The 23,694-nt window shown below is 45.5% G+C and overlaps 1 protein-coding gene across 4 annotated transcripts in view; it reads right to left on the reverse strand.

Moving 5' to 3' along the window:
* The window catches only part of NRG3 (neuregulin 3), an 805,324-nt gene that overhangs the window by 23,590 nt on the left and 758,040 nt on the right, over positions 1-23,694 (reverse strand). For all 4 annotated transcript variants that reach the window (XM_077350812.1, XM_077350811.1, XM_077350814.1 and 1 more), the window contains exon 6: positions 9,657-9,783. In XM_077350812.1, the coding sequence (XP_077206927.1) occupies positions 9,657-9,783 (127 nt within the window). The remainder of the gene's footprint in view (positions 1-9,656; positions 9,784-23,694) is intronic.

A 23,694-nucleotide genomic window follows, 5' to 3' on the forward strand; every position in this document is an offset into this window, starting at 1 on the left:
GTTCCACGTCTTCTTATAACATGTCGAGTATAAGTCCTCTAATGTGACTCTTGAATGATCCTAAGGGACCAGCCAGTGCTTCAGACTTGCTTGTTAAAAGATGCAGTTTGCATGAATTTGAACTAGAAATAAAAAACTTTAAAAGGCTGCAGGGAGCCCTGTGCTACAAATGGAAAAGTATCTGGAAAGTAAACATCTGTATTTTTAACCTGGTGTGTGTGTTTTATAATCAAGCTGTTGAAGCTTTCGCTGGCACAGAGGTGAGAGAGTAGAACAGCTTTTTTCCTTTTCCTCTTTTTTTTTTTTTAAGACTTGCCGTTATGCAAACAGCTGAAAATATAATGAGGCAGGCTGGAGAGTAAAGCAAATTTGCAATGCATTTTAATACCAGCTACAAAGGGAAGCAGAGGGATTATAGTCATTTCCTTACATTTACATAGCTTGTCTTGAAGAAAAAAAGATTCCAAAAGCACACTGAAATTGTTATACTAAGTGTGTTTTCTTCCATACTCATCCTATCTGTCTCTGGGGTAGGGTGTCAATCCAAGCTCCCAGCAGACAACATAGCAGAGGGACATGATTCAAGGACATGATTCTGAAGGCACCTACTCTTCCTCCATTGTACCATTGTAGCCTTCCAGTCTTCTGCCAGATGGGTAGCATCAGTTATGTTGACTTGCTTTTCTTAGTCAGATCCAAAGTATCTGTCCCTGACTCCCACCAATCTTGACAACTTCCATAGTCCTCATAAGCCACATCCTTGGCACTGTCACCACAGGATGCCACGCAAATCATTCCTATAACTCTCCCCAGACCAGCATTATTATACCCACCCACCCATCTCTGATTTTTTAGTCACCACTAACCTGGAGGGTCTTTTGACGACTTACATTAAAACCAGTAAGGTCAAAAACAACATACAAACAACAAATATTAAATAATAACATTAAAATATTACAATGTGTGGTTATCACCATATTACTATTAAAACAGCCCAAACACAAGGTTACCCTCCAAAGGCCCACCTAAACAATCCAGCTTTGCATATCCTGAAAAAACAAAACAAGTTCCTAATGTATGGGTGTCAGAGAGCCAGTTTGGTGTAGTAGTTAGGAGTGTGGACTTCTAATCTGGCATGCCGGGTTCGATTCTGCGCTCCCCCACATGCAACCAGCTGGGCGACCTTGGGCTCGCCACGACACTGATAAAACTGTTCTGACTGGGCAGTGATATCAGGGCTCTCTCAGCCTCACCCACCTCACAGGGTGTCTGTCGTGGGGAGAGGAACGGGAAGGCAACTGTAAGCCGCTTTGAGCCTCCTTCGGGTAGGGAAAAGCGGCATAAAAGAACCAACTCTTCTTCTTCTTCTTCTTCTTTCGAGAATGCATTCCGCTGGGTAGGGACCACAACTGAGAAGACCCTTCCCCTGGTGACAAACATCACATTGCATGTACCACATGGACTTTTTACCTCAAATCCAACTCTAACAGGAGATCACACTAAAAAGCTGATCATGGTCAATAAGAGTAAGGTAAAGGTAAAGGTATCCCCTGTGCAAGCACCGAGTCATGTCTGACCCTTGGGGTGACGCCCTCTAGCGTTTTCATGGCAGACTCAGTACGGGGTGGTTTGCCAGTGCCTTCCCCAGTCATGACCGTTTACCCCCCAGCAAGCTGGTCAATAAGAGTAGAACTTGAATTAATTACTCAGTTAACTACTAGGAATGTTTTCCAAATCTTATAAATGCTGGATTTCACAACCGGATTCCATTCTTTCTCATATTTTCGGATAATTTTTCCAAGAACTCCAATAAGGATTTGCAATTTTTTTGTTGTTGTTGGTCTCATTTGATTTGGTGTCCACAAAGACCATGAATGCTGGGGGGAATTCCTTTATTTAAAGTAGCGATCCCCAACCTGTGGGCCGCAGACCGCATGTGGTCCATCAACTAATTGGAGGTGGGCCGCGAAGGACGCCTTCTCCCCCCCCCCGACCCTTTACAACACACTTCGGGTGTCATTGTCTCCCATCACTCCCAGATGGGACTATCTCGTTGCAGAGAAACAAGCTCAGGGTTCCCATTGATTTGTCATTGTCATGAGTTAACATTTCCATGAGAATAAAATGTTCCTTATGTTCATTGTTGTGGCGTGTCTGCATCTTATTTTGAAGGGATGTTTAAACATTACCATAGCGATCAGAGAGCGTTAGGGCAGTGGTTGAGAGTAGAGGAGTAAACTACCCCCCCCCCCACCGGGCCTCAGTAAAATTGTCAAGCGTTGAGTGGTCCCTGGTGATAAAAAGGTTGGGGACCACTGATTTAAAGTGCTCCAGATTCAAGATTTTGAAGAAAAACACATCCTTGCAGAATGGCAGCATGGAGACAAAAAAGTAATAGAAAGAAGCACCTCCCAAACTGCCCAGTCTGTGGTTAAAAGCATTCTTAAGACCGATTCCATGCAGCGATGGCCACACAAGGCTGCTGCTGGGAGTTTGCAGCAGCACTGTGTGTGCCACCACTTACTGTATCCCCATGGGGGACTTTTGGGAAGTGCATCAGGCCCACCCTGGATAACTGCCTCCACATGGAAGCAGCCAAGGTAGTGGCAGCAGGGTTTGTTTTTTAGTTGTATGAAATTGGGATTGCATGGCAATCCTAGCCCTTTCCCTCTCTGACACACACACACACACACACACACACACACACACTTATTTCCTCCTCCCTTGCCTCTCCCACCTACCTTTCCTTCCTGGTCCCTCCCCTCTCTCACACACATACTCCCCCCTCCCCCTTCTTACCTTTCATAGTAGGAGTTCTGTGGCCCTTTGCCAGCAGCCAAAGTGTCTCCCTAATTTCCAGACCTTCCCTGCTCTGCAGAAGTCAGGACTGGCCTGGAAAGCGGGGAACCATGTCTCCCTACTTCCCCAGTCTGCCCTGCTCTGCAGAGGGTGGGACTGGCCTGGGAAGCAGGGTGTCACTGCAGCAGAGCTGCGAGGCCCAGCTCTGAGCCTCGCAGCTCTGCCACTGCAGTCATCATCTACTGGCACACTCCTTAAGGCAGGACAATGGACATCATGTCTGTTATCATTTCCGTTTTAGGAAACACACTAGTAGATGTGTTCCAGATCAATAGAGGTGACTTAATGTTGTCTACCCTAGCCTGGATGGTCCAGGTTTACCCTGTCTTGTCAAATTTCAGAAGCTTAGCAAAGTTATCTGTGATTAGGAACAGAATAGGAGACCACTAAATAAGTCCAAGACTGCCTTGGGGTAGTTGTTAGGAGCATGGACTCTAATCTGAAAAGCCGGGTTTGATTCTGCGCTCCCCCACATGCAGCCAGCTGGGTGACCTTGGGCTTGCCATAGCACTGATAAAGCTGTTCTGACCGAGCAGCCTCACCTCCCTCAGAGGGTGTCTGTTGTGGGGAAAGGAAAGGGAAGGTTATTGTAAGCTGCTTTGAGACCCATTTGGGTAGAACCAACTCTTCTTCTTCTTTAATGCAAAGGCAGGCTATTGCAAATCTCTTCTGTTGAAAATCCTAGCAGCAGAAGAGTAGGAATTCAGTAGATCTTAAAACATGTACCAAATTTGTGGCAGGGGATGAGCTTTTGCGAGTCACTGCTCACTTCTTAAGTCAGCAGCAATACTAAAGAACTTTATACAGGCAATGTTGACTCTTGGGCTATATCCAACTATCTTGTTAACACTGAGTTCTTTTATTTCTATCTCAGACCAGCAGTCAAGAAAATCGGCAATAAAGAATACACACACTGAATACTTAAAATAGATATTCTGTGTAGAAAAAAAATATATACAATCAATGATAATGCTAAAATTATGAAAATACTAGACCAGGGGTGGCCTAGCTGTGTCTCTCTCAATGCCCATGGACTACAATTCCCATAATACCCTGCCTGGGGATCATGGGAATTGTAGTCCATGGGCATCGGGAGAGCCACAGTTTGGCCACCCCTGTACTGGACTATCTTCTTATGCCTCGCTGAACAGGCCAAAGTTCAGGACCTTGCTAGCTTGAAGGTAATTTCATTAAAACAATCCGCAAGAAGAAGTATAAAAAGCATTTGATATATCTATTTGGGCAGAGTTGAGGTAACGACTGTATTCCCAATGTCTAGGTAAAATCAGCCATGTAACAGGACTTATTCTATCATTTCTTCCATTCCAGACTGACATGAGCAGAGACATTGTACTTATAGCTTGTTAGTCATGTCCCATTCCCATTCAACAAGGATTTGGCCATGTAGGTGATAAGTATCGCAGCATAGCCCTTTTGGTTATCATGGAGTATCTGTTTCTCTATTTCTCATCAGTGGCGCACCCAATAAATATCCTTTCCATCTTCAATCCTGATATGCTCTTTCTCTATGTAGCACATTAACGGCTCCATTTCCTTACATACCAAACCACTTGTCTGGTAACGTTAATGCTGTTAAGCCACTTAGTTACTGTTGACAGTGACCTCAGCAGAGTAAAGAATTAAAAGATGAAATGGCCTTCTGTGGATGATGGATAATTTTTGTGAGTAAATCAACCACGGAGATGAAAAGTGGAGTTGACTAAATGGAATATGGAAGGGTTACGCCTAAATACCTAAAGTAAAGCCTGGATGGCCAACAAAAGGATCTGCATAAATAGCTTAAACACCGTCCTGCTGGATCAGACCCAAACTCATCTAGATCAGTATTCTGTTTCCAACAGCATGTGCTAGCCAAATGTTTTTGGCTTCTCACCATCTGGGCATGGAGGCATGGCTCCCCCCCCCCACACACACACACATACAAGTTGCCCATCCCTAAGCACCTGCGATTGCCTCTGTCTATAAAGATGCCACTTAGCTATCACTCATGGGTGTTGACTTGGGTGTAGCCTTGAATTAATATTTAATTACCTTTAAAATATGGTAGCTATCATCACACCTTGTCATTTGACAACAGATGGTTGCTAGAATGAAGAAGTTGGACATTAAATATCAGTCTCTAAGGACAATGACATTGAATTAAAATCCAGAGCCAGCCAAATCCTTCATTCTCTTTGAACCAATGGGTGCAACCAACCTTGCAAGCATAAACAGCACATTCTTCCCCTTCAGTCTCCAAATATGAAAACATGGGACTGTCTATCTGAGAACATCCATTGTAGAGCCCTTTGATCAGCAAATGCTAATCAGTTAGTGGTCCTTGGCCCTAAAGAATGTCACTTGGCCTCAACCAGACCCAGGGCCATTTTAGCCCTTGTGCCTACTTGGTGGAATGAGCTCCTTGGGGAGATCATGGCCCTGTTGGAACTCAAGCAGTTTCACAGGGCCTGTAAGATGAAGCTCTTCTGCCAAAGATGTGGTTAAGGACAGTGGAATCTAAGACAACATCTGATCAGGGCCTCCCTCATCTCACCTTCTCCCCTCCCTCCTCCCCCATTATGGGGTAGAGGTTTAATTTCAACTTGCTATGTACTAATTAATTGCATTTTGAAGTTTATATGACTCCTACTGCAATTATACATCTTGGCTTTTATATTGATTGTTATTGATGGCTGAGTTGTTCACTGCCCCAGGTGTTCTTCTGCAAGGGAGTGGTATAAAAAAGGTAAGGGTAAAGGTATCCCCTGTGCAAGCACCGAGTCATGTCTGACCCGTGGGGTAACGCCCTCTAGCGTTTTCATGGCAGACTCAATACGGGGTGGTTTGCCAGTGCCTTCCCCAGTCATTACCCTTTACTCCCCAGCAAGCTGGGTACTCATTTTACCAACCTCAGAAGGATGGAAAGCTGAGTTAACCTTGAGCCGGCTGCTGGGATTGAACTCCCAGCCTCATGGGCAGACAGCTTCAGACAGCATTTCTGCTGCCTTACCACTCTGCGCCACAAGAGGCTCAGGGAGTGGTATAGAAGTCACAAAATAAATAAAATATAAATTAAGCTGGACTGGGGGGCAAGATAAGGTCTTGGCTTGAATTTTCACTTAGCTCATTAAGTTCATTGGATGACACTGGGACCAAGTATTCTCTGACTTTCCCAGGACAGTTGTGGAGAGCAAATGGATTAATTCTCATGATTGCTACCCTGAACTCTCTGGAGGAAAAGCAGTGTACAAACGTGATGAATAAACAGTAGGAATAAATGGGTTTAATTGATGTAGCTCCCTTTCTCTTGGGCATTAAACATCCCATGGCAAGGAAGGGCAGAGGTTGTTTTAGCCAAAAAGGCTTTGGGCCCTCATCATTCTCTGGGTTATCTAGGGGAAATTAAGATGGACAGTGCCTAGTGGTAGAACAAATGCTTTGAATGTAGAAGGTTCCAGGTTCTATGACTGGCATCTCTTGTTCAAAGGGCCAAGTAGGAGGTGATGTGAAAAACTTTCACCTGAGACCCTGGACAGCTGCTACCAGTCTGATCTAGGGATGTCTGCTGCCAGGTGGGCTCTGGGGAATCCCTGGAATGGTAGCTCATCTCCACATGACAGAAATCAGTTCCTCTGGAGGCAATGGCTGTTTTGGAGGGTAGACTCCATAGCAGTGGTTCTCAACCTGTGGGTCAGGACCCCATTTGGGGTTGCTTGGCCCCTTCCCTGGGGTCCCCAGGGTGTAAACTGCATGGAGCTTTTATTCCAACCCCAGATCAATTCAGTCCCTGCTCTCTACACAGAATGCGATTTCCGTTTGGATTTGGGGCGATTTAAATTTTCCTTCTGCAGCAAGAAGGATTGATCCGGAGTGACCCTACCTTTATTGTGCGATATCTCAGACTGCTGCTAACCCTGAATATATTCAGAAAATCGCATTGTTTTGAATCTGGGCTCTCCTCCGTGATAGAGGACTCGTGATTGGCTACAGGTGGTCATGTGACAAGCCTGCCTCAAAGGAGAAGCCCCTAACTTCTCTCAACTTTTGTCAGCCTTGGATTTTTTTTGTGCCTTCTTCGTTCCCCCCCCCCTTCAAGAAAAAAATGATTTTTCCCCCCTCCTCTGACTTCTTGGATCCTCTCCCCCCTTCAAGAAAACAGAGAAAGAGTCTCCATTTGCCTCCCCCCCCCCACTCTTCTGAGCCTCCCTAACCATGTGCAGATGACTTTCCTGTTTCAATGGGGAGGGGGGGAAGAGGAAGACCCAAGTTCAAAGCGATCTGAATTCAACAGGATTGACAATGGAATAAAAAAGTAAGTGCAGACTCTGCCCAGGTTGCTGGCCACTGCAGTGGTGGCGGCAGGTGGCAATCAGTGACAGCGCGTGGAGGCGGGTGGTGGTGGTGGTGGCGGATGGAGATGGCGGTGGGCAGAGGCAGCGGAAAACAGCTGATGGAGGCAGGTGGAGGTGACAGAGCCATGGCAATGGCCACCTCCACACCGCCTTTAGCCCACCGCCTACTCCTGTGTGCCTGCTGCACATGCGTACACTGCTGCCGAAGCTGCCACCGAAGTTGGGGTCACCAAGCAGGTAAGGTTGAAAACCGCTGCTCCATAGTATTATAATCCATTGAGCCCCAAATCCCATCCCAGCCCCAAATCCCATCCACTCCCAGATCCACCCCTAAAGTCTCCAGGTATTTCTCAAAGCTAAGTTGGCAACCCTAGTCTAACAAGACAGTACTGACTTTGATGGACCAAGAATCTGGTTCAGTAAGAGGCAGCTCCATGTGTGCTTCCTTAGAAGAGGCAGGATGGAACGCCTTGCCGTGGGGAAGTATTAGGGGAAACACATTATTTTGTTTGTTATTACAATTTTACTATGTTAGGAGGGAGGAATCAGATCTCTTGGGCTGTCTGTGAAGATGGCTCAACTTGTTTAAAACTAGTTGTAGTCTGTTTTGTCAATGTGACAGGAGGATGAATCTGCCTTTGAGTGTCAGGGGAAGATCTGTCCAGGGAGGGGAAAAAAAAAGAGAAGCTCTTTTATCTCCTAATATCTGCCAAAAGTGCAGCCTGTGCTATTATGCAAAGTAACCTTCAAGTAGTAAGCAAGCTTCAATTACGAGATAGTCAATTGCAATGCATAATGAATGCGTCCCATTAATCTTGTCTCTCTGTGAAGTGAGAAGAAAGCGAAATGAACTCTCAGCTCCAGGAAAATGGAGTGTAACAAAGTGTGAGATGGAGAGGATTCCTGTTTACGGGGCCTCAAATTTCACTAGCCAGATGCATCCAGAAAAGGCAGTGACATTTCTAAGTCACAGACCAAATTTAAAACAAAATGGAATGCTGTTGAATCATTTAGAGATTTTGTTCTTAATTTCGTGAGCTTGCTTGAACACTGAGGTTGGATATTTTATCACATCCTGTAAGGACTGTTGCCCTTGACAAGGATGGCCCAGGCTAGCCCAACCTCATCAGATCTCAGAAGTTGAGCAGAGTTAGCTTGCTAGGTTAGTATTTGGATGGGAGACCACCATGGAAGACCAGGGCTGCTACTTAGAGTTAGGCAATGACAAAACGCCTCTGAATGACTTCCCTTGAAAACTCTATGAAGATCTGGGGGCATTACCTGGATGGTTCAGGCTAGCCTATTCTCGTCACATCTTGGAAACTAAGCAACTTCAGCCCTGGTTTGTACTTTGATGGGGGACCATCAGTGAAGTTCAAGGTTGCAAGGTAGCGACAGGCAATAGCAAACCACCTTTGAAGTCTCTTGCCTTGAAAACTGTCAGAAACCCCATGTATTTCTGCCATGATTATAATTTGCTGTATGTTAGAGTGTTTAGCTAGCCTGGCCTTTGTGCCATGATGTAAACAAGATGCCTTAGCTTGACACCCAAGGCTGATTTCCTGCCATTATATTTTATGCTTATCATCGTCCCCAGACATCCCTCCCCTGCCTGCCCGCCCTCCCTCCCTCCCTCCCTTCCCTAGTGCCCTGTAGTTTCCCACGCCTTCTCATCCCTTGAAGCCCAAATGGTTATCTCTTTCTTTTGACTCCTTTGAACTGTGCCTGGTTTGAGTTCCCAAGGGAGGGATAAGTGCCTATATTGCTTATCCTATGCTTTGCGATTCAGTTCTAACTTTGTCTCCGATGTGTTAGGTACTTTGAAAAAATAATTCTATACCGCCAATCAGGTCTCCATTGGTCAATCAGAAAAGACCCAGCCTTGCCCACTTTCTAAAACACAAGAAAGGTACTGGCCACCACACTGGGCACCCCTGGTGTAGAGGGTTCTCAGACCAACCTCTCAGTGCTATTGGATCCGAGGCCTGACTACCCACCTACCCAAATGGTTGAGGAGAGAGCAGTGACTAGACAAGGCGGCATTGGATCTATGGCTGTAAGGAACCTGAAACAATCCCAATAACTTCTTCTGGGCTTGTAGCAGGCCGAGGCTTAATTCAATTGAAAGTGTTTTCCTGTTGTTGGTTTTTAAATATTAACAAAGTTGGGGTCCATTATTTGAGTCCATAAAGATGGTGCCTTGCGTCTTTATTGATCGGGAGGGCCCGCAAGCCGGAGATGACAATGCAAACACTCTGGCGCGAGGCTTCGATTTGCATTGTTTTAGCAGCCGTGTCGGAACAGGAGGGAGTTCGTTTGTTCACTCCACAAAACCGCAGGTGCAAACTTAGCAGCACATCTGGGAGAAAGGGACGCGAGGCCCAAAAATATCAGCATCCAACATTCCGCCAGTCGGTGGAGGGCTGAGCTGGCAAAGTTACTCACAGTTTGCAGCTGGACTCGGCTCTGGGCCCTGGCCTCGGGTTTTGCCATCATGCCGGGAGCATTAAGGCTGTAGGTTTTCCCATTCTGCGTCTCTTTCAGCTGTTCCTGAATATGTTTTGCTTGCTTCCTGCAGGGAAAGAAAACCCAGGGATGATCAAATGGAGTTATTCCTCTTCCCTCCTTCCAATCTCAATAACCTTAACAGGGTGTCTGTTGTTTTTGAATAGTTGTTATTCAATGTTAATAATGTTAACATTGTTAACAAATGTTAACAATTCATCTCATTGTTAACATTTAGAAGAGTGTCCTACCTGGTAGTGTAATGCTGGACAGATAAGTCCCCTGTGTCCTGATTCTTACTTTCAAAGTCCTAAATCATCTGGGACCCTTGTATCAATGGGGCTGCCTCTTCCCCTATGTCCCCCAAAGAGTGTTAAGACTGAGTAGTCAAAACCTATTCAGGTTTCCTGGTCCCAAAGAGGTAAGACTGGCCTTGGCTAGGGCTATTTTAGTTCTGGTCCTGTCTGGCGGAATGCTCTCCCTAATGAGATCAGGGCCTTCTGTGACTTTAAAGCCTTCTGGGCAGCCTGTAAGAGAGAGCTGTTCTGCCAGGTCTATGGCTGAGGCCGGGGAATAAGACCAAATAGATACTGCCTGAGATGTCATTCGCCCAAGAAAAGAATATCCATCCAATACTGACCAGCCCCGTCCGAAAACAATATTTCTCAAAGAGAGGCAGCTTTTAAAACATTTGAAACCCTAAAGCTGAAGCTATAGGTGTACATTTGTATCAACCATTTTGCTGTAAACATTCTGTCTTAAAAAAACTCAAACAGTGCTACCTGGCCTGAGCTGTCTAAGGGTGTGTTAGAAAAATAAAGTTGATGGGAAAAGTTGATTGAAAGGAAAAGCGGAGTGGAAAAGTAAAAGATGGAGGAGGAAGTAGAGGCTGGGGTATAAGAGGGACAGTAGAATAGAACTTGATGTCTCTTTGCCTGCATTCAGCTAGGGATGCCAGCCTCTGGGTGGGACCTGGAGATCCCATGGAATAACAGCTCATCTCCAGATTATAGGCATCAGTTCCCTTGGAGGAAATGGATGCTTTGGAGGGAAGTCTCTCTGGCATTGTACCCCACTGAGGTCCCTGTCCTCCTCAGGCTTTGCCCCCACATCCCCAGCAGTTTCCCAACCCGGAGCTGGCAACGCTATAACTCCCACCCACCTTTGGGGTCGGAGAAAGACCTGGCAACCCTATTACAAATGTGTTCTTCTGGGACTATTGTGTGTCTGCTCACCACCAATTTCACTAATGGGAATAAATTTAGAATGGCAACCAAAATTAGGGTGAGATTTTATGTTGTGACTGACATGATGTTGGCACCAAAAAGAGCATTCTCAGGTTGAGTTCTGCATCTCCATCCAGAAATACAGAAGCTCCTGGGTCCTGATGTCCCAAAGTCCTGAATTGCCCATCCCTCCGGAAGCCACTTCCAAAGAAATGATCAGAGCACAATCCTACCTGCAGTAACAGACAGGGATACGTGTACCCCCACATAGCATTCATGATGATGGCCTCTTGTAAAATGGAAGATGCCAAAGGAGAACATTTTGTTCCTATTTCTGCACCCCGTCCCCTTGAAAGAATGGTAAACTGAGCCCATTTTGAGTCAGTCTTACAGGGGCAAAACCTTTCTAATCATAGATTGCAGTGATGGTGACCAAAGTTAATATGGAAACCAACAAAGCAAGAAGCCAAAGGAAAGGGCAAGAGTTGGTGGCGATGAATTTTCAACCTCTCAGGGATCTCTGAAGGTAACCCGAAGAAGAGTTGCACTCTTGGAAACCTGTTGACTTCAATGGAGTTACTGTGCAGTCCTATGCCCTTCTAAGTCTTCTGAAGGGAATGGGTTTATAAGAAGAGGAGGAGGAGGAGGAGAAGGAGGAGGAGAATGTAATTCTATTTAGGATTGCACTACCAGCTTTTTTTTAAATCCCATTTTCTTTTTGATAGCCTCACCTCCCATGACAAACAATGTTGTTATAAGGTTTAAGATGCTCCCCTGAAACCATCTCAATAATGCCATCATGTACTTCATTCCACACAGCCAATAGCAACTCTGTAATTCTGTCTCAGATCTCTGGGTTGGGAGATACTGTTTGACTTAGATCTATCTTTTCATTGTATTTCTAGTGCTGCCCCACAGCTGCCTGAATTACTTCTAGCCCTTTTTTGAGCAATCTCAGAAGACCACTCCCATCCAGTCTGTGATCTTCAGTAGACAAAGCTGAGGCTCTACTGCTGAGCCACAGGGCCAACAGCCATATTAATTTCTATCTACACATACTATCAACAACATAGGCCCATTTGTGGATACTTAAATCCATGGATTGGAGCTATATGCAGGTTACAATGGGGAGGACCATCTAGGTTTGCAGAAACATCTGAACACTTTGAAAAATGGGTGGGAGAGGATAGATCTCCATAGAGGAGTTTTGTCCACACATGCACAATACAATTGTTAGATCTCTGCCTACTGGCAAATGAGCTACAGGATGTGGAGTAGGCAGAGTGGTGGGAACAAGTAGAGGGCAGAGTGGCTCATGACCGGAGAGGTGAGAGGGTGGAGACACTGCTGTGGAACTTCAGCTGGTCAAACTGGTTGGGGGTTTACCAGCAGGGAGGTCAGACTGAAGAATGAGGGGACAGTGGGAAAGTAAGATGGATGTCAGGTGCCAGTCAGATGCAATCCTGTCTGACTCTGAGGAAGAGGCAGATCTGAAAGTCTTACCAGGTCTAGCTTCTGAACTTCAGCCACTGACAACAGACTCAATAGCAGAAGGACCAGAACCTCCCTATGGGACCCAGTGCAGAATCTGAATCACAACCAGGCACAAGAACCCAAGACCTCCAGACTTTAGACATCAACCTTGTTGCAGAATCCCCAGCAGCAGCCAGGCTCCCCACTCTAGTCTCTTTAGCCTATAGAGCAGGGGTAGTCAAACTGCGGCCCTCCAGATGTCCATGGACTACAATTCCCACAAGCCCCTGCCAGCGAATGCTGGCAGGGGCTTCTGGGAATTGCAGTCCATGGACATCTGGAGGGCCGCAGTTTGACTACCCCTGCTATAGAGCAACGACACAAGAAGCAGTGTTTTACTTTACAGGAAAGGTCTAGGAGTGCAAGATTTGCTGCTCAGGGCACAACTGGCCCCCAAGAGTGTTTGCAGAGTCCAGATTGAATGCTGAGGCGGCTGTTCATGATGAGCTGCATGTCAAGTTTTAAAAGAGGGGGGAGGCAGAAGCCCATTGTGCTGAGAATGCCAATCTTACTGGACCTGCAGCTCCAGACCCTGCTTCTCCTGGACTTCATGGACCAGGCTTCCCTGACTGACCTTCAGCTTGCAACTTTTGACTATGGACCCTCTTGCCCTTATAGGACTTGGCTTATGTGTGGGATTGATTTCCAGCTTCTGTTTTTTGATCCCGCTTTTGCACACTCCCTTCAAGACTATCGGGCTGCCTGCACACCTCTCCTTGCCATGCCTGGAGACTTGAAAATGGATAAGAAGCATATGGAAGGACAAAAATGGGAGGCCCTGGTGGTCAGGGAAGAAAGGTAATTGGGGGGGGGCGGGTGTCAGAAGCCAGAGGGCAAAGAAGGGACCATCGCGAGAATTTCCTGTTTATTATGGATCCTTAAAAAGGTAAAGGCATCACCTGTGCAAGCACCGAGTCATGTCTGACCCTTGGGTTGACGCCCTCCAGTGTTTTCATGGCAGACTCAATACAGGGTGGTTTGCCAGTGCCTTCCCCAGTCATTACCATTTACCCCCTAGCAAGCAGATGGGTACTCAACCTTGGAAGGATGGAAGGCTGAGTCAACCTTGAGCCGGCTGCTGGGATTGAACTCCCAACCTCATAGGCAGACAGCTTCAGACAGCATTTCTGCTGCCTTACCACGCTGCGCCACAAGAGGCTCTTATGGATCTTTACTTACGCATTTAAAATAAATGTTTTTTTTATTTGGAGATTCATATACTATCCCTCTCGGTAACACTGTCTTCGGGTGGATTACAACATAAAACTCAATAGAAACAATACATTTAACAAATATGAAATTGAAATCATTTAAGATAGTTTAAAACCCACAACTATCACTGGCACATCAGCAGAAGCAATAAGTAACTCATAGCCAGATAGGTGGTAATTATCCAGCCAGCCTCAACCATAAGCCTGGCGGAAGAGCTCTGCCTTGCAGGCCCTGCGGAACTCGGAGAGCTCTGACAAGGCCCTAATCTCTCCTGGGAACTCATTCCGCCAGGCACTGCTCCATCAAGGAGCTCTCTGGTGAATGTATTCAGAAACGTATTGGAAAGAAATGGTTCTTCTTAGACACAGTTCAGTAACCTGTAACAGAGATTACCAGTCATGCCTAAGCATTAGCTGGGATATTTTTTCTCCAAACTGTAAAGCAAAATTCATGCACATGCCACGCGTGCCTTGATGTAATAAATTCATATTACAGAGGCTATCACAGGCACCCTCTTCTGTCACATTGCTCATGATTGTACAAGAGTTGGAGACATGGCTGAGTGGCAGACCACTGCCCTTGCCTGCAGAAGGTCCCAGGTTTGGCTTGTGGCTTTTTCGGTTAAAGAAGCTCGTGTTGCAGATGCTAAGAAAGATGATTTCTAGACCATGGATAGCCTTCCCCCCTCCCCTCCCCTCCCCTCCCATTTAAGGCACGATCAACTTTATGTTTATGATGACACTGCATCTCCTACATCCTCACAGCCAGTTGTCGTAAAATGAATGAGGGGATTTAAAAGCCAGAAACAGCTGGGAAGGTTGGTTTCTATTTAAAAGTCGCCCACAAATTAAAACCTTTATTTTGCTGCTTTATTTGGAAAAAACAAATGAGGCGACCGTATTCTGTTTACGGCGCGTGTTAGTGGAACATCGGAAAAAGCATTAGGTTTGCCTTTTCTAGGAAATTATAATGGGTGCAGCATGGCCTATTCAATGAAGAATAAGTTGCCGAAAGCATTTCTCTTTCACACACATGCCACGCGTGTGTCGACTGCTCCTAAACTGAGATTAAAAGGATATTACAGAGACCCCTCCACTGTCACATTTCACATGACTGTCCAAGGGTTGGTGGGAGGAGTTGGGACTCATTGCCTACCTGATTGGCTGTCTGTCCAACAAATGGCTAATCAGGTTGGCTGTCCTGTCCCTGCCCACATCCCCCTCCAACCTGCTCTACTGGACTGACTGCGAGAGATAAGCCAGCCAGCGAGCGTGAGCTGGGAGGGAAGGGGGGAGGCTGGGACTGCAGTTGGTGGTCTCCAGAAGGTCATCCAGCTAGCAACCAGGGCCAGGGAGGGAAGGAGCAAGGCCTGGCCTCACTGATGCATGGGGGCCCCAGAGAAGGCCGCTCCCCCTGCCAGTACTCCCACCACCCCAAGCAGCCTTGCCAGGCCTTGCCTGGCTTGCCTAGGTTGGAGGGGGGGACGTGCCCATTGTATTTTTTTAATGGGATTTTCCGCTAGTTCTTCATAATACCACTGAATTTGTATTACAGCCCACATGCAGCTAAAATGGGATCCTGGGAATATCAAAATGGGGGGTGTGGTGGATGTGACAGAAGTATGGCACTTCCAGGAACAACCCAGAAATGCTGTCTGACTGTTCTAGGAATCACAGTTTACCACAGAGTTTCTGACAATTTTCAGAATTTATTTCTTGAGAGTGGACCTGTGAAAGTTATGGGTTTTCGCTTGAAGTGATGTAATACCGTAATGGGAGCTGCAATTTATTATTTTTCTCTCTCTCTCTTTGGCTGTTAAACCGGTGGTGGAAAATGGGAACTGAAGGATTCCCCACCCATGTGGGAACGTGACATTCCTAGTTCACCAGCTTATGGTCTTGGAGATCATTGGCAGAAGACAGTAGCCTGGGCCTGCTACAGCTTGGGGTGGAGGAAGAGCCGAGAAGAAAGGTTGCTTAATTATTGCTTCCTAGTTGGTTTTCATCTCAAAATCACCCTCCCCAAGATACTTTTTTACCGATCAGCCCTCATGGATACTCTAGGCTGATCCTGGATTGAGCAGGAGGTTGGACTAGATCACCTATATGTCCCCTTCCAACTCTATGATTCTATGATTTTCTATTTCCTTGTAGGGCTGCCATCTCTGACTGCATATGATGGGGGCTGTTCTCAGTGCCTGCTACTGTGGTCCACGGGATGGAGAAGTGTGGGAATTACAATCAGCAAGTAATTTGATGAAATCAGCTTTGAAGGGCTATTGTTAAGCTGTTTAAACAGCTGAGCTGTACCTGTGTGTTTACTAGGGCATCAAGTAATCACAGATGAGGTGGCAATGGATAAAAAACCTGAGTACATGTCCTGGGGATTCCTTTGTTTAAGGTGGGCTCCCACACATTTCCTCCTTCTTCAAGAAGACAAGTGTGTGTACTCAGAAGCAAGGAGAGTATCCTCCATTAAGGCTCTCTGCTAATGTGTTGGCATGTAGTCTCTTTGAGCCAGCCATAGGAGCTTGCAATGTGTTTGCTTTGTAATTACCTTTTAAGTTTTTGTATTCTGCTTCAGTAAGGAGATTGAAGTAAATGAATATGATATACTTCTCTAAATAATCATGCAGTAAAGATTCTCTCTTTTAAATCTCAAAGTACTGTGAGTCTGGATCTGTGCCTCATCCACAAAGGTAACTAATAACTGCATACTTTAACATGCACTCTTACTCTCCAGCTCTAATTTTCGGGAGGGACCTAAGACCCAGCCAAGTCCAAAAGTTCCAACAAGAAGAATTTGAGACCTTCCGTGTACAGGGCCTATACCCTTCCACTGAGCCATGGCCCCTTATCCCTGAAGAACGACACTACTTAAAAGCAATGGAATTACTACCAGAACAAAGCATAGAACAAATTCTTCTCTCTTTTTAACAATCCACTGGTCAAGGACATTTAACAGAACATCTGGAGGGACACATTCCAACAATACAATAAATCAGTGAAAGGAAAAATGCATTCCTCTTGAGAATCAAAGATAAATTATTTCCTCAAAGGAGAACATGCAAGCTCAAGATGTATCAATGTAGAGCTTTACCCAATAAATATTATCCTGTTTGCATCCCTGGATTTCTATCCTGACTTTTTTAAAGTCTATTAGGTCAAGCAGATGGCTACATAGAGCTAATTTTCAGGGTATAAGATATACTTATGAGACAATTGATCTGTGCAGCCTGTCCTAATATGGAGACATTGGGGAGAGAGCTCAAGACCTTACTCACTCAAAGTAAGTGCTGTGAACTAAGGCCCTCTACAGTAAGGTATCTTGAGGGAAGCCAATAGGACTGACATGCCTAGAGGGAAAGGGGCTGCACATCTCTAGGAATCAGACTGGATGATTTCCCAGTCCTATTCAGTCCTTGCCTTGATCCCGCTGTAGCTGAAAACTGTAGCTGAGGTAAATATTCTGCTTCATCTTGCTGAAGAGCCCTGTTTCATTGGCAGCAAAAAGAGAACTGAGGGGAAAGTGCTCACCCCTCTCACCCCTGTGATTTTGGGGCAGGAAAGTCAACTTCCTCTGTGAGGGGGGGGAGCACAACTGGGATCTAAAAATGCCTGCGAAAATGTAGTCCCACGTGAGACTGCACAGAAGTCATGCAGATGAATGCAAGTTGGTAGCATTTCTGTTGTACATCTCGTTCATTTGCCTTTGGAACTGATAAAAGATCCTTCTAGTCCAACATCTTCTTTCTGCCAACCAAAGCTTCTGAGAAATCAGAACGAAGGTCATACCTCTTCCAGTATTACTCGCCTGGTCTTTGGAGTGCTAGATTCAAATCTAGTAGCACCTTGGAGCACAAGATTCTCAGGGCAGAAACATTTGTGAGTCAAAGCTCCTTTTGTCAGATATAGTTAGGAGATGCAGTTCTTAACACAGAAGTTCTTAAGACAGAAGTTCTACTAAGATGGATGTTCTGTTTCATAAGATGGAAGTTCTCTTTCTCTGGAAAGGCTAATGGTCATTTTGTCTCTCCTGTTTAAAGCTCTTCAGTTTGCTGCCACCCGCCCCCACTGATACCATTCTGCAACTGGGCATCTTTACCTTACTGTGGTCTGGTCTCATTAATCCAAAATTTGCTGATATAAATGCGCATAAAGAGACTGCATTCTCAAGAGAATATTCAGAGCCGACTGCAGGGAACAGACAGTACATATTCATGCTGTGTCACAACTGTGCATTCTACATAAGAATATACAGTTTGGGCTTTGGAAGAACTGCCTAAAGGAGTACATCAAATGAAGACATTAATAGAGAAGGCTGAAAACAATGCTAACCACCAGATGAGTAGACAATGTCTCCTTATACAGATTGAAGAGGAACATATGATAGACGCCCCTTCTGTTGATCTGAGACCAGTGTTATTTTGAGCAAGTATGAATACAGCTGGAGTTTCGAGCTCCTACCTAATGTAGAACCATAGAATCATAGAATAATAGAGTTGGAAGGGACCTCCTGGGTCATCTAGTCCAACCTCCTACACTGTGCAGGACACTCACAACTTCAAGCTGAAGTCTTTCCCACTGCAATCAGGGATTTCAAAGTGTCTAACGCCAGGCTGGATCCAGATGTTTGCTAAGCCTGAACTGGCAACCTTACCCCCCCCCTCCTCAATGCCCTGCTGGTGGCCAGGGGGACTTGGCAATCCTAAATCCACTGTTGATTATGTCTTCCTTCCCCTTTTCCCCTGAAGCTCCTCCAGGTAGGAAAAAGCCTTTCTCTCTTCTTCTTCTTCTTCTTCTTCTTCTTCTTCTTCTTCTTCTTCTTCTTCTTCTTCTTCTTCTTCTTCTTCTTCTTCTTCTTCTTCTCTAATGGGTATAATGGCTATAAGTTGAATTCTGGATCACATTCAAGGTTTTAGTTTTGAGCTTTAAGGTCTTACACAGATCTTACCCTGTATATCTGAGGGACCAGCTCTCTGAATATGTTCCTCATATTAGATTGAACAGTGTGAATTGGCTAAGGATCCCTGGCCCTTAGGAAATCTGCCCAGCCTCAACCACAGCTGAGGTCTTTTTGGCCCTGGCACCTGTCTGGTGGAATAAGTCTCCAGGAGAGGTCAGGGCCCTGTCAGAACTCGCTGAGTTCCATAGGGCGTACAAGACAGAGTTCTTCTGCTGGGTCTCTGGTTGAGGTCGGCTGGATAATAAACATTATACTTCACTCTATGCATGCCTACCCTTATCCTTGACCTGGAAACTGAAATTGGTGCAGAAGGCCAGGATTCTCACCAACACACCGTGGAGATCTCATATCCGGCCTATACTTCAACAACTCAACTGGCTCCCATTTGAAATCCGGATCGGGCTTAAGGTTTTGGTTCTTAGCTTCAAGGCTATACGCGGTCTGGGCCCAGTGTACCTGAGAGACCGTCTCTCCGCCTATACCCCCCCCCCAAAAAGCATTACGCTCCGCCACTGCCAACTGGCTGGTGGTCCCTGGCCCCAAACAAGCATGTTGGTCCTCAACAAGGGCCAGAGCTTTTTCCATCCTGCCCCCCACCTGGTGGAACGAGCTTCCTGAAGAGATCAGGGCCCTGCCCAAACTCCCAAAATTCCGCAGGGCCTGCAAAAGGGAGCTCCTCCACCAGGCATGTGCCTGAGACCGACCACAGGTGCCCCCACCTCTGACATCCCCTCCATGGCCTGAAGCAGCCTGACCTCTCTATGGGGTTTAGCTTGTTATGTTGTTATTGTTGGGATCACTGAAGTTGTTGTTTAGAACCACTGTTGTGTTGTTATTGTTGTATATTGACTATGTTGTATGTTGACTCGTTCCATGTTACCCCCCTATGATGTATGTAAACCGACCTGAGCCATATGGAAGGGCGGTATAGAAATCAAATAAACAAATAAATGGGCCTTCCTCCCACACCTTCTGCTCTCCCATTCCCCCTCAATTCTTCCAGTTTTAACATATAACTGGCTACGAGTCATTATTGCTTTTGCTGATGCAACAATAATGATGGTGGTTTTTAAACTATTTCAAAATGCTTTAATTCTAGATGTGTTAAATGTATTGGTTTTATGAATTTTGCATTGTTTAAACCACTCTGAGATCCTTCAATAAATAAACTCTCATCCCACAAAGGGCACGGGCACAAAAGACAAGCAGGTTTTTGATGAGGCCCACCTTTCTGCTGTTCTGCTGCCTTGCATCAGGCTCAAAACATTTGCACGCCTTTAGACGTATCACCTGTTCTGCCAGCTAACACAAACACAGAAGAAGGTCAGGATACCGGGATGAGAGCCTGTCTGCGTTTATCAAGCGCAAAACACGGTTTTTAGAGACTATTAATCTATATTTATCTGAATCCCGCAGTAAGTGTGCCTAAAGGCTTCAGAGAAACGGCAAATCCTCAGGCCTTATCTGCAGTTTGCAACTTCATTTCAAAAACAGCTAGCAGGAAGGGAAGCTGGGGGGGGGACGGAGGGCAAGGTTTCCTTGGCCAAACGCAGTGACTCATGCATTTCTCTGGAGAGAAGCCTTCGACTGCCAGCCCCGGGTTGGGAAATACCTGGAGATCTGAAGGGTGCAGTCTGAGAGGGGAGGGGTTTGGGGAGCGGAGACTTCAAATGAGTATAATGCCATAGAGTATCCTGGCTAGTATTTGGATGGGAGAGTAATTCCTCCAAGGTAGTAATTCCTCCAAGGAACACTAGGGGTCATGATGTGGAAGCAGGAAATGGTAAACATCCCTTGCCTGTCTGCCAGGCGATCTCCTAGGTATATGACACCCACCATACAATAACTCGTAATAATCCAAACTGGACATTTCCTTGAGGGGAACTGTTGCCTAGAGGTCGGTTGAGATCCGAAGAGATCTCCAGCCACCACCTGGAGGTTGGCAATTCTTGTCAAACCACTGCTACTGTTCGTTTGACTGAAGGAAACATTCCTGCTTCCCAGTTCCTAGCCCTTTTTTTCATTTGCATTGGTCATGGAGCCTTTGGGGAAGGTGGTATACAGCTGTAATTAATTAATTGATTAATTAATAGTACATCTTAGGCCAGATGTTCTCATTGTTGTTCACACTGTCATTCGGCGTTGCAGTCCTGGTCCTATTGTATTGTTCCTTTGATGCAGGCTTTCTCAACCAGCGTCAAATCACCCCCCCCCCCAAAGTAGCCAATGATGGTCTTGGAGGAGGTGGGAAGGGAAGGGCCCCAGGTGGGCGTGTCCACAGCTCTGCTTCCAAACATATTCTGCATGATCATGCCATTTCTGGGGGTTGTCTCAGAGGTTTCCCAATGGGAAGCAAGCTGCTCTGATGTGAGAAAGGAGGACTCTACGGAAGGTAAACTTGTGACAGTCCTCTTCACACATCCAAAGCATCCCTTCGCACAGGCAGGATCCTTCCAACTCTATTATTTTATGATTTATGCTTTAGGCAACAAACCCCCCCCCCTCTCTCTCTGCATCCTAAAAACCTCACTGCTGCAGCAACCCACATCCCATCAGGCACCAGTAAAGATAGAGAAACGGGAATTCTACAGGAATGCAGTTTTGATTCTGTAGCCAATAAGCCTATATTGGGGGGGGGGGACATGAAGTGGGCAAATTAATACGTGCAATTTTAGCCCCCTTTTTATTTAACTTCTATGTTGGCTCCTTAATCAAATGCTTTCAGAACTCTGTTATCCATGCCCCTAAACTGGACAATAGGAAAATACTAAATTTTGTATATGCGGATGACGCTGTGATCCTTTCACAGACCAAAACTGGCCTGAAATGCGCTCTGCTTATTTTAAGCCAACAATGCAAAGAACATCTAAATATGAACTATGAGAAAACTAAAATAATGCACTGTAACAACGGGTTCCAGAAACATTGCTGGTAAACCTACGGGCACATAATTGATGAGGTTAAGGGTTTTAGATATTTAGGAGTCAACTTCCAATATAACGGTGGTCATTACGCTCATATACATTCTGTTACAGATTCCGCAAAAAAAAAAAATGCTCTAGCCATTCTTAGATTCTTTCATACCAAAGGTGGTAAGTTTATTCCAGCAGCTCTGAAGCTATATTCTGCAAAGGTACTGGCGCAAATCCTATATGGTACCCAATTGGGCCCTTACAAGAGCTATGTGCTGCTTGAAAGAGTGCAATCAAAATTTTTGAAAGATCTTTATAAAACACCTAACTGTACACCAAATATTGTTCTACGCCAAGAATCTGGCCTTCTGAAGGTAGAAACCCGTGCCTGGCTGACAACCATCAATTACTGGTTTCCAGCCCCTTAGTCCAGTGGTCCGTAACCTTTTTCAGGCTGCGGACCAGTGGCGGCGGGGAGAGCGATCACCCAGCCGTGCATGCCGCGCATGTGCGGCACTCTCGCGCATGTGTGGCACTCTCGCGCATGTGCGCATGCACATTTACAGCCGCGCATGGTGCAAATGCACATACGCGGCCCAGTGCAGCCTTGCGGAGGCAGGGAGCCACGGCCCGGTGCCAGGGCCTTCGCGCCCCAGCACCAGGCCGCTGCCCGGTGGTTGGGGACCACTGCCTTAGTCCATCCGAAGGGACTAAGCCCGAAATATTTAGCAGTCTCCTCGCAATTCCCATGGAATAGCAAAATCATTGAAAAAATCCAAACTCTGGGCCTCGATCCGAACCATCTAATAGAACTTGGCCTTAAAACAGCCAAAGCTGTCATACGGCAACATCTTTTTGATATAGATTCTCAGGAGGAATTTTCAATTCTTCCTAGAATCTATAGCACTCTGAAAGGATGGTCAGGAAATATTCCAACTCCGTATCTCACAAACATCTCAATAGTAAAATACCGTTGGGCCTTCTCAAGAGCACATTTTAACTCATTCCCCTCAGCCTCCCTCGAGGGCAGGTTTCTCAATCGTCCGCTGGAGCTAAGTTTATGCCCCTGTGATAATGCCCGACCTGAGACAATTTCACATATCTTACTATATTGGCCTTTTTATGAAAGCATCCGAAAATATCTAATCCTACCTTTACTAGCCCAATACACCAGACATTCATCTTTATCATCCCATAATAGTGATACTCTAGTTAAATTTTGGCTAAAGACAAAGACCCACTTATTTCTAACATGGTAGCAAAATTCCTTTACATCTCTACTAGAATTAGATCAAAAAGAATGTCCAAACGATAGTAATGGATAGGAAATGTATAGGCATCTTACCACTTGGGTTAATGGACTGTTCAAGACGATTCCTTGTCCCTGCAGTTAACTTCCCTGAGGTTTCTTCTCCCTTCTTCTCCTTTACATGTTATAACCCTTTCCCCCCCCCCTACCTACAATTGTTTCCAACAATGCATTATTTTAACATTGTTTTATTATTGCTTTAGGATGCTTAGGGCTGATCCTGCGTAGAGCAGGGGGTTGGACTAGATGGCCTGTATGGCCCCTTCCAACTCTATGATTCTATGATTCTATGATTATCTTAATATTTTAATGTAGCAATACTCTTGTATTTTTTACAACTCATATCGATTAACTTTTATAATTGATTGCAGTTTTTATAGATATATTATTTATATGGGCCAATGGATCTAATAAACATACTGACTATGTGCAATTTATTGCTTATTTTATTTTAACACATTTTTAAAATTTAAATTTAAAATCTCGGCAGAGTTTAGGGTTTTTCTTGACAGCGGCTGTGAAAAAAGGGTTAAGATTTGCTGGACAGCTCATAGCCAATGGAGATACAGAGGTTCAGTAATAGAGGGGAGGAACATTCTTGGGCTCTCTAGAATCCTGAGTAACAGCATCAACCAGAAGATCTCTAACCTTTACGGATGAATAATACCGGAATATAACAATCCGTAAAGGTTAGAGATCTTCTGGTTGATACTGTTACTCAGGATTCTAGAGAGCCCAAGAATGTTCCTCCCCTCTATTACTGAACCTCTGTATCTCCATTGGCTATGAGCTGTCCAGCAAATCTTAACCCTTTTTTCACA

Source organism: Paroedura picta, chromosome 8 (assembly GCF_049243985.1).
Source record: "Paroedura picta isolate Pp20150507F chromosome 8, Ppicta_v3.0, whole genome shotgun sequence".
In the NCBI taxonomy this organism is placed as follows: domain Eukaryota; kingdom Metazoa; phylum Chordata; class Lepidosauria; order Squamata; family Gekkonidae; genus Paroedura; species Paroedura picta.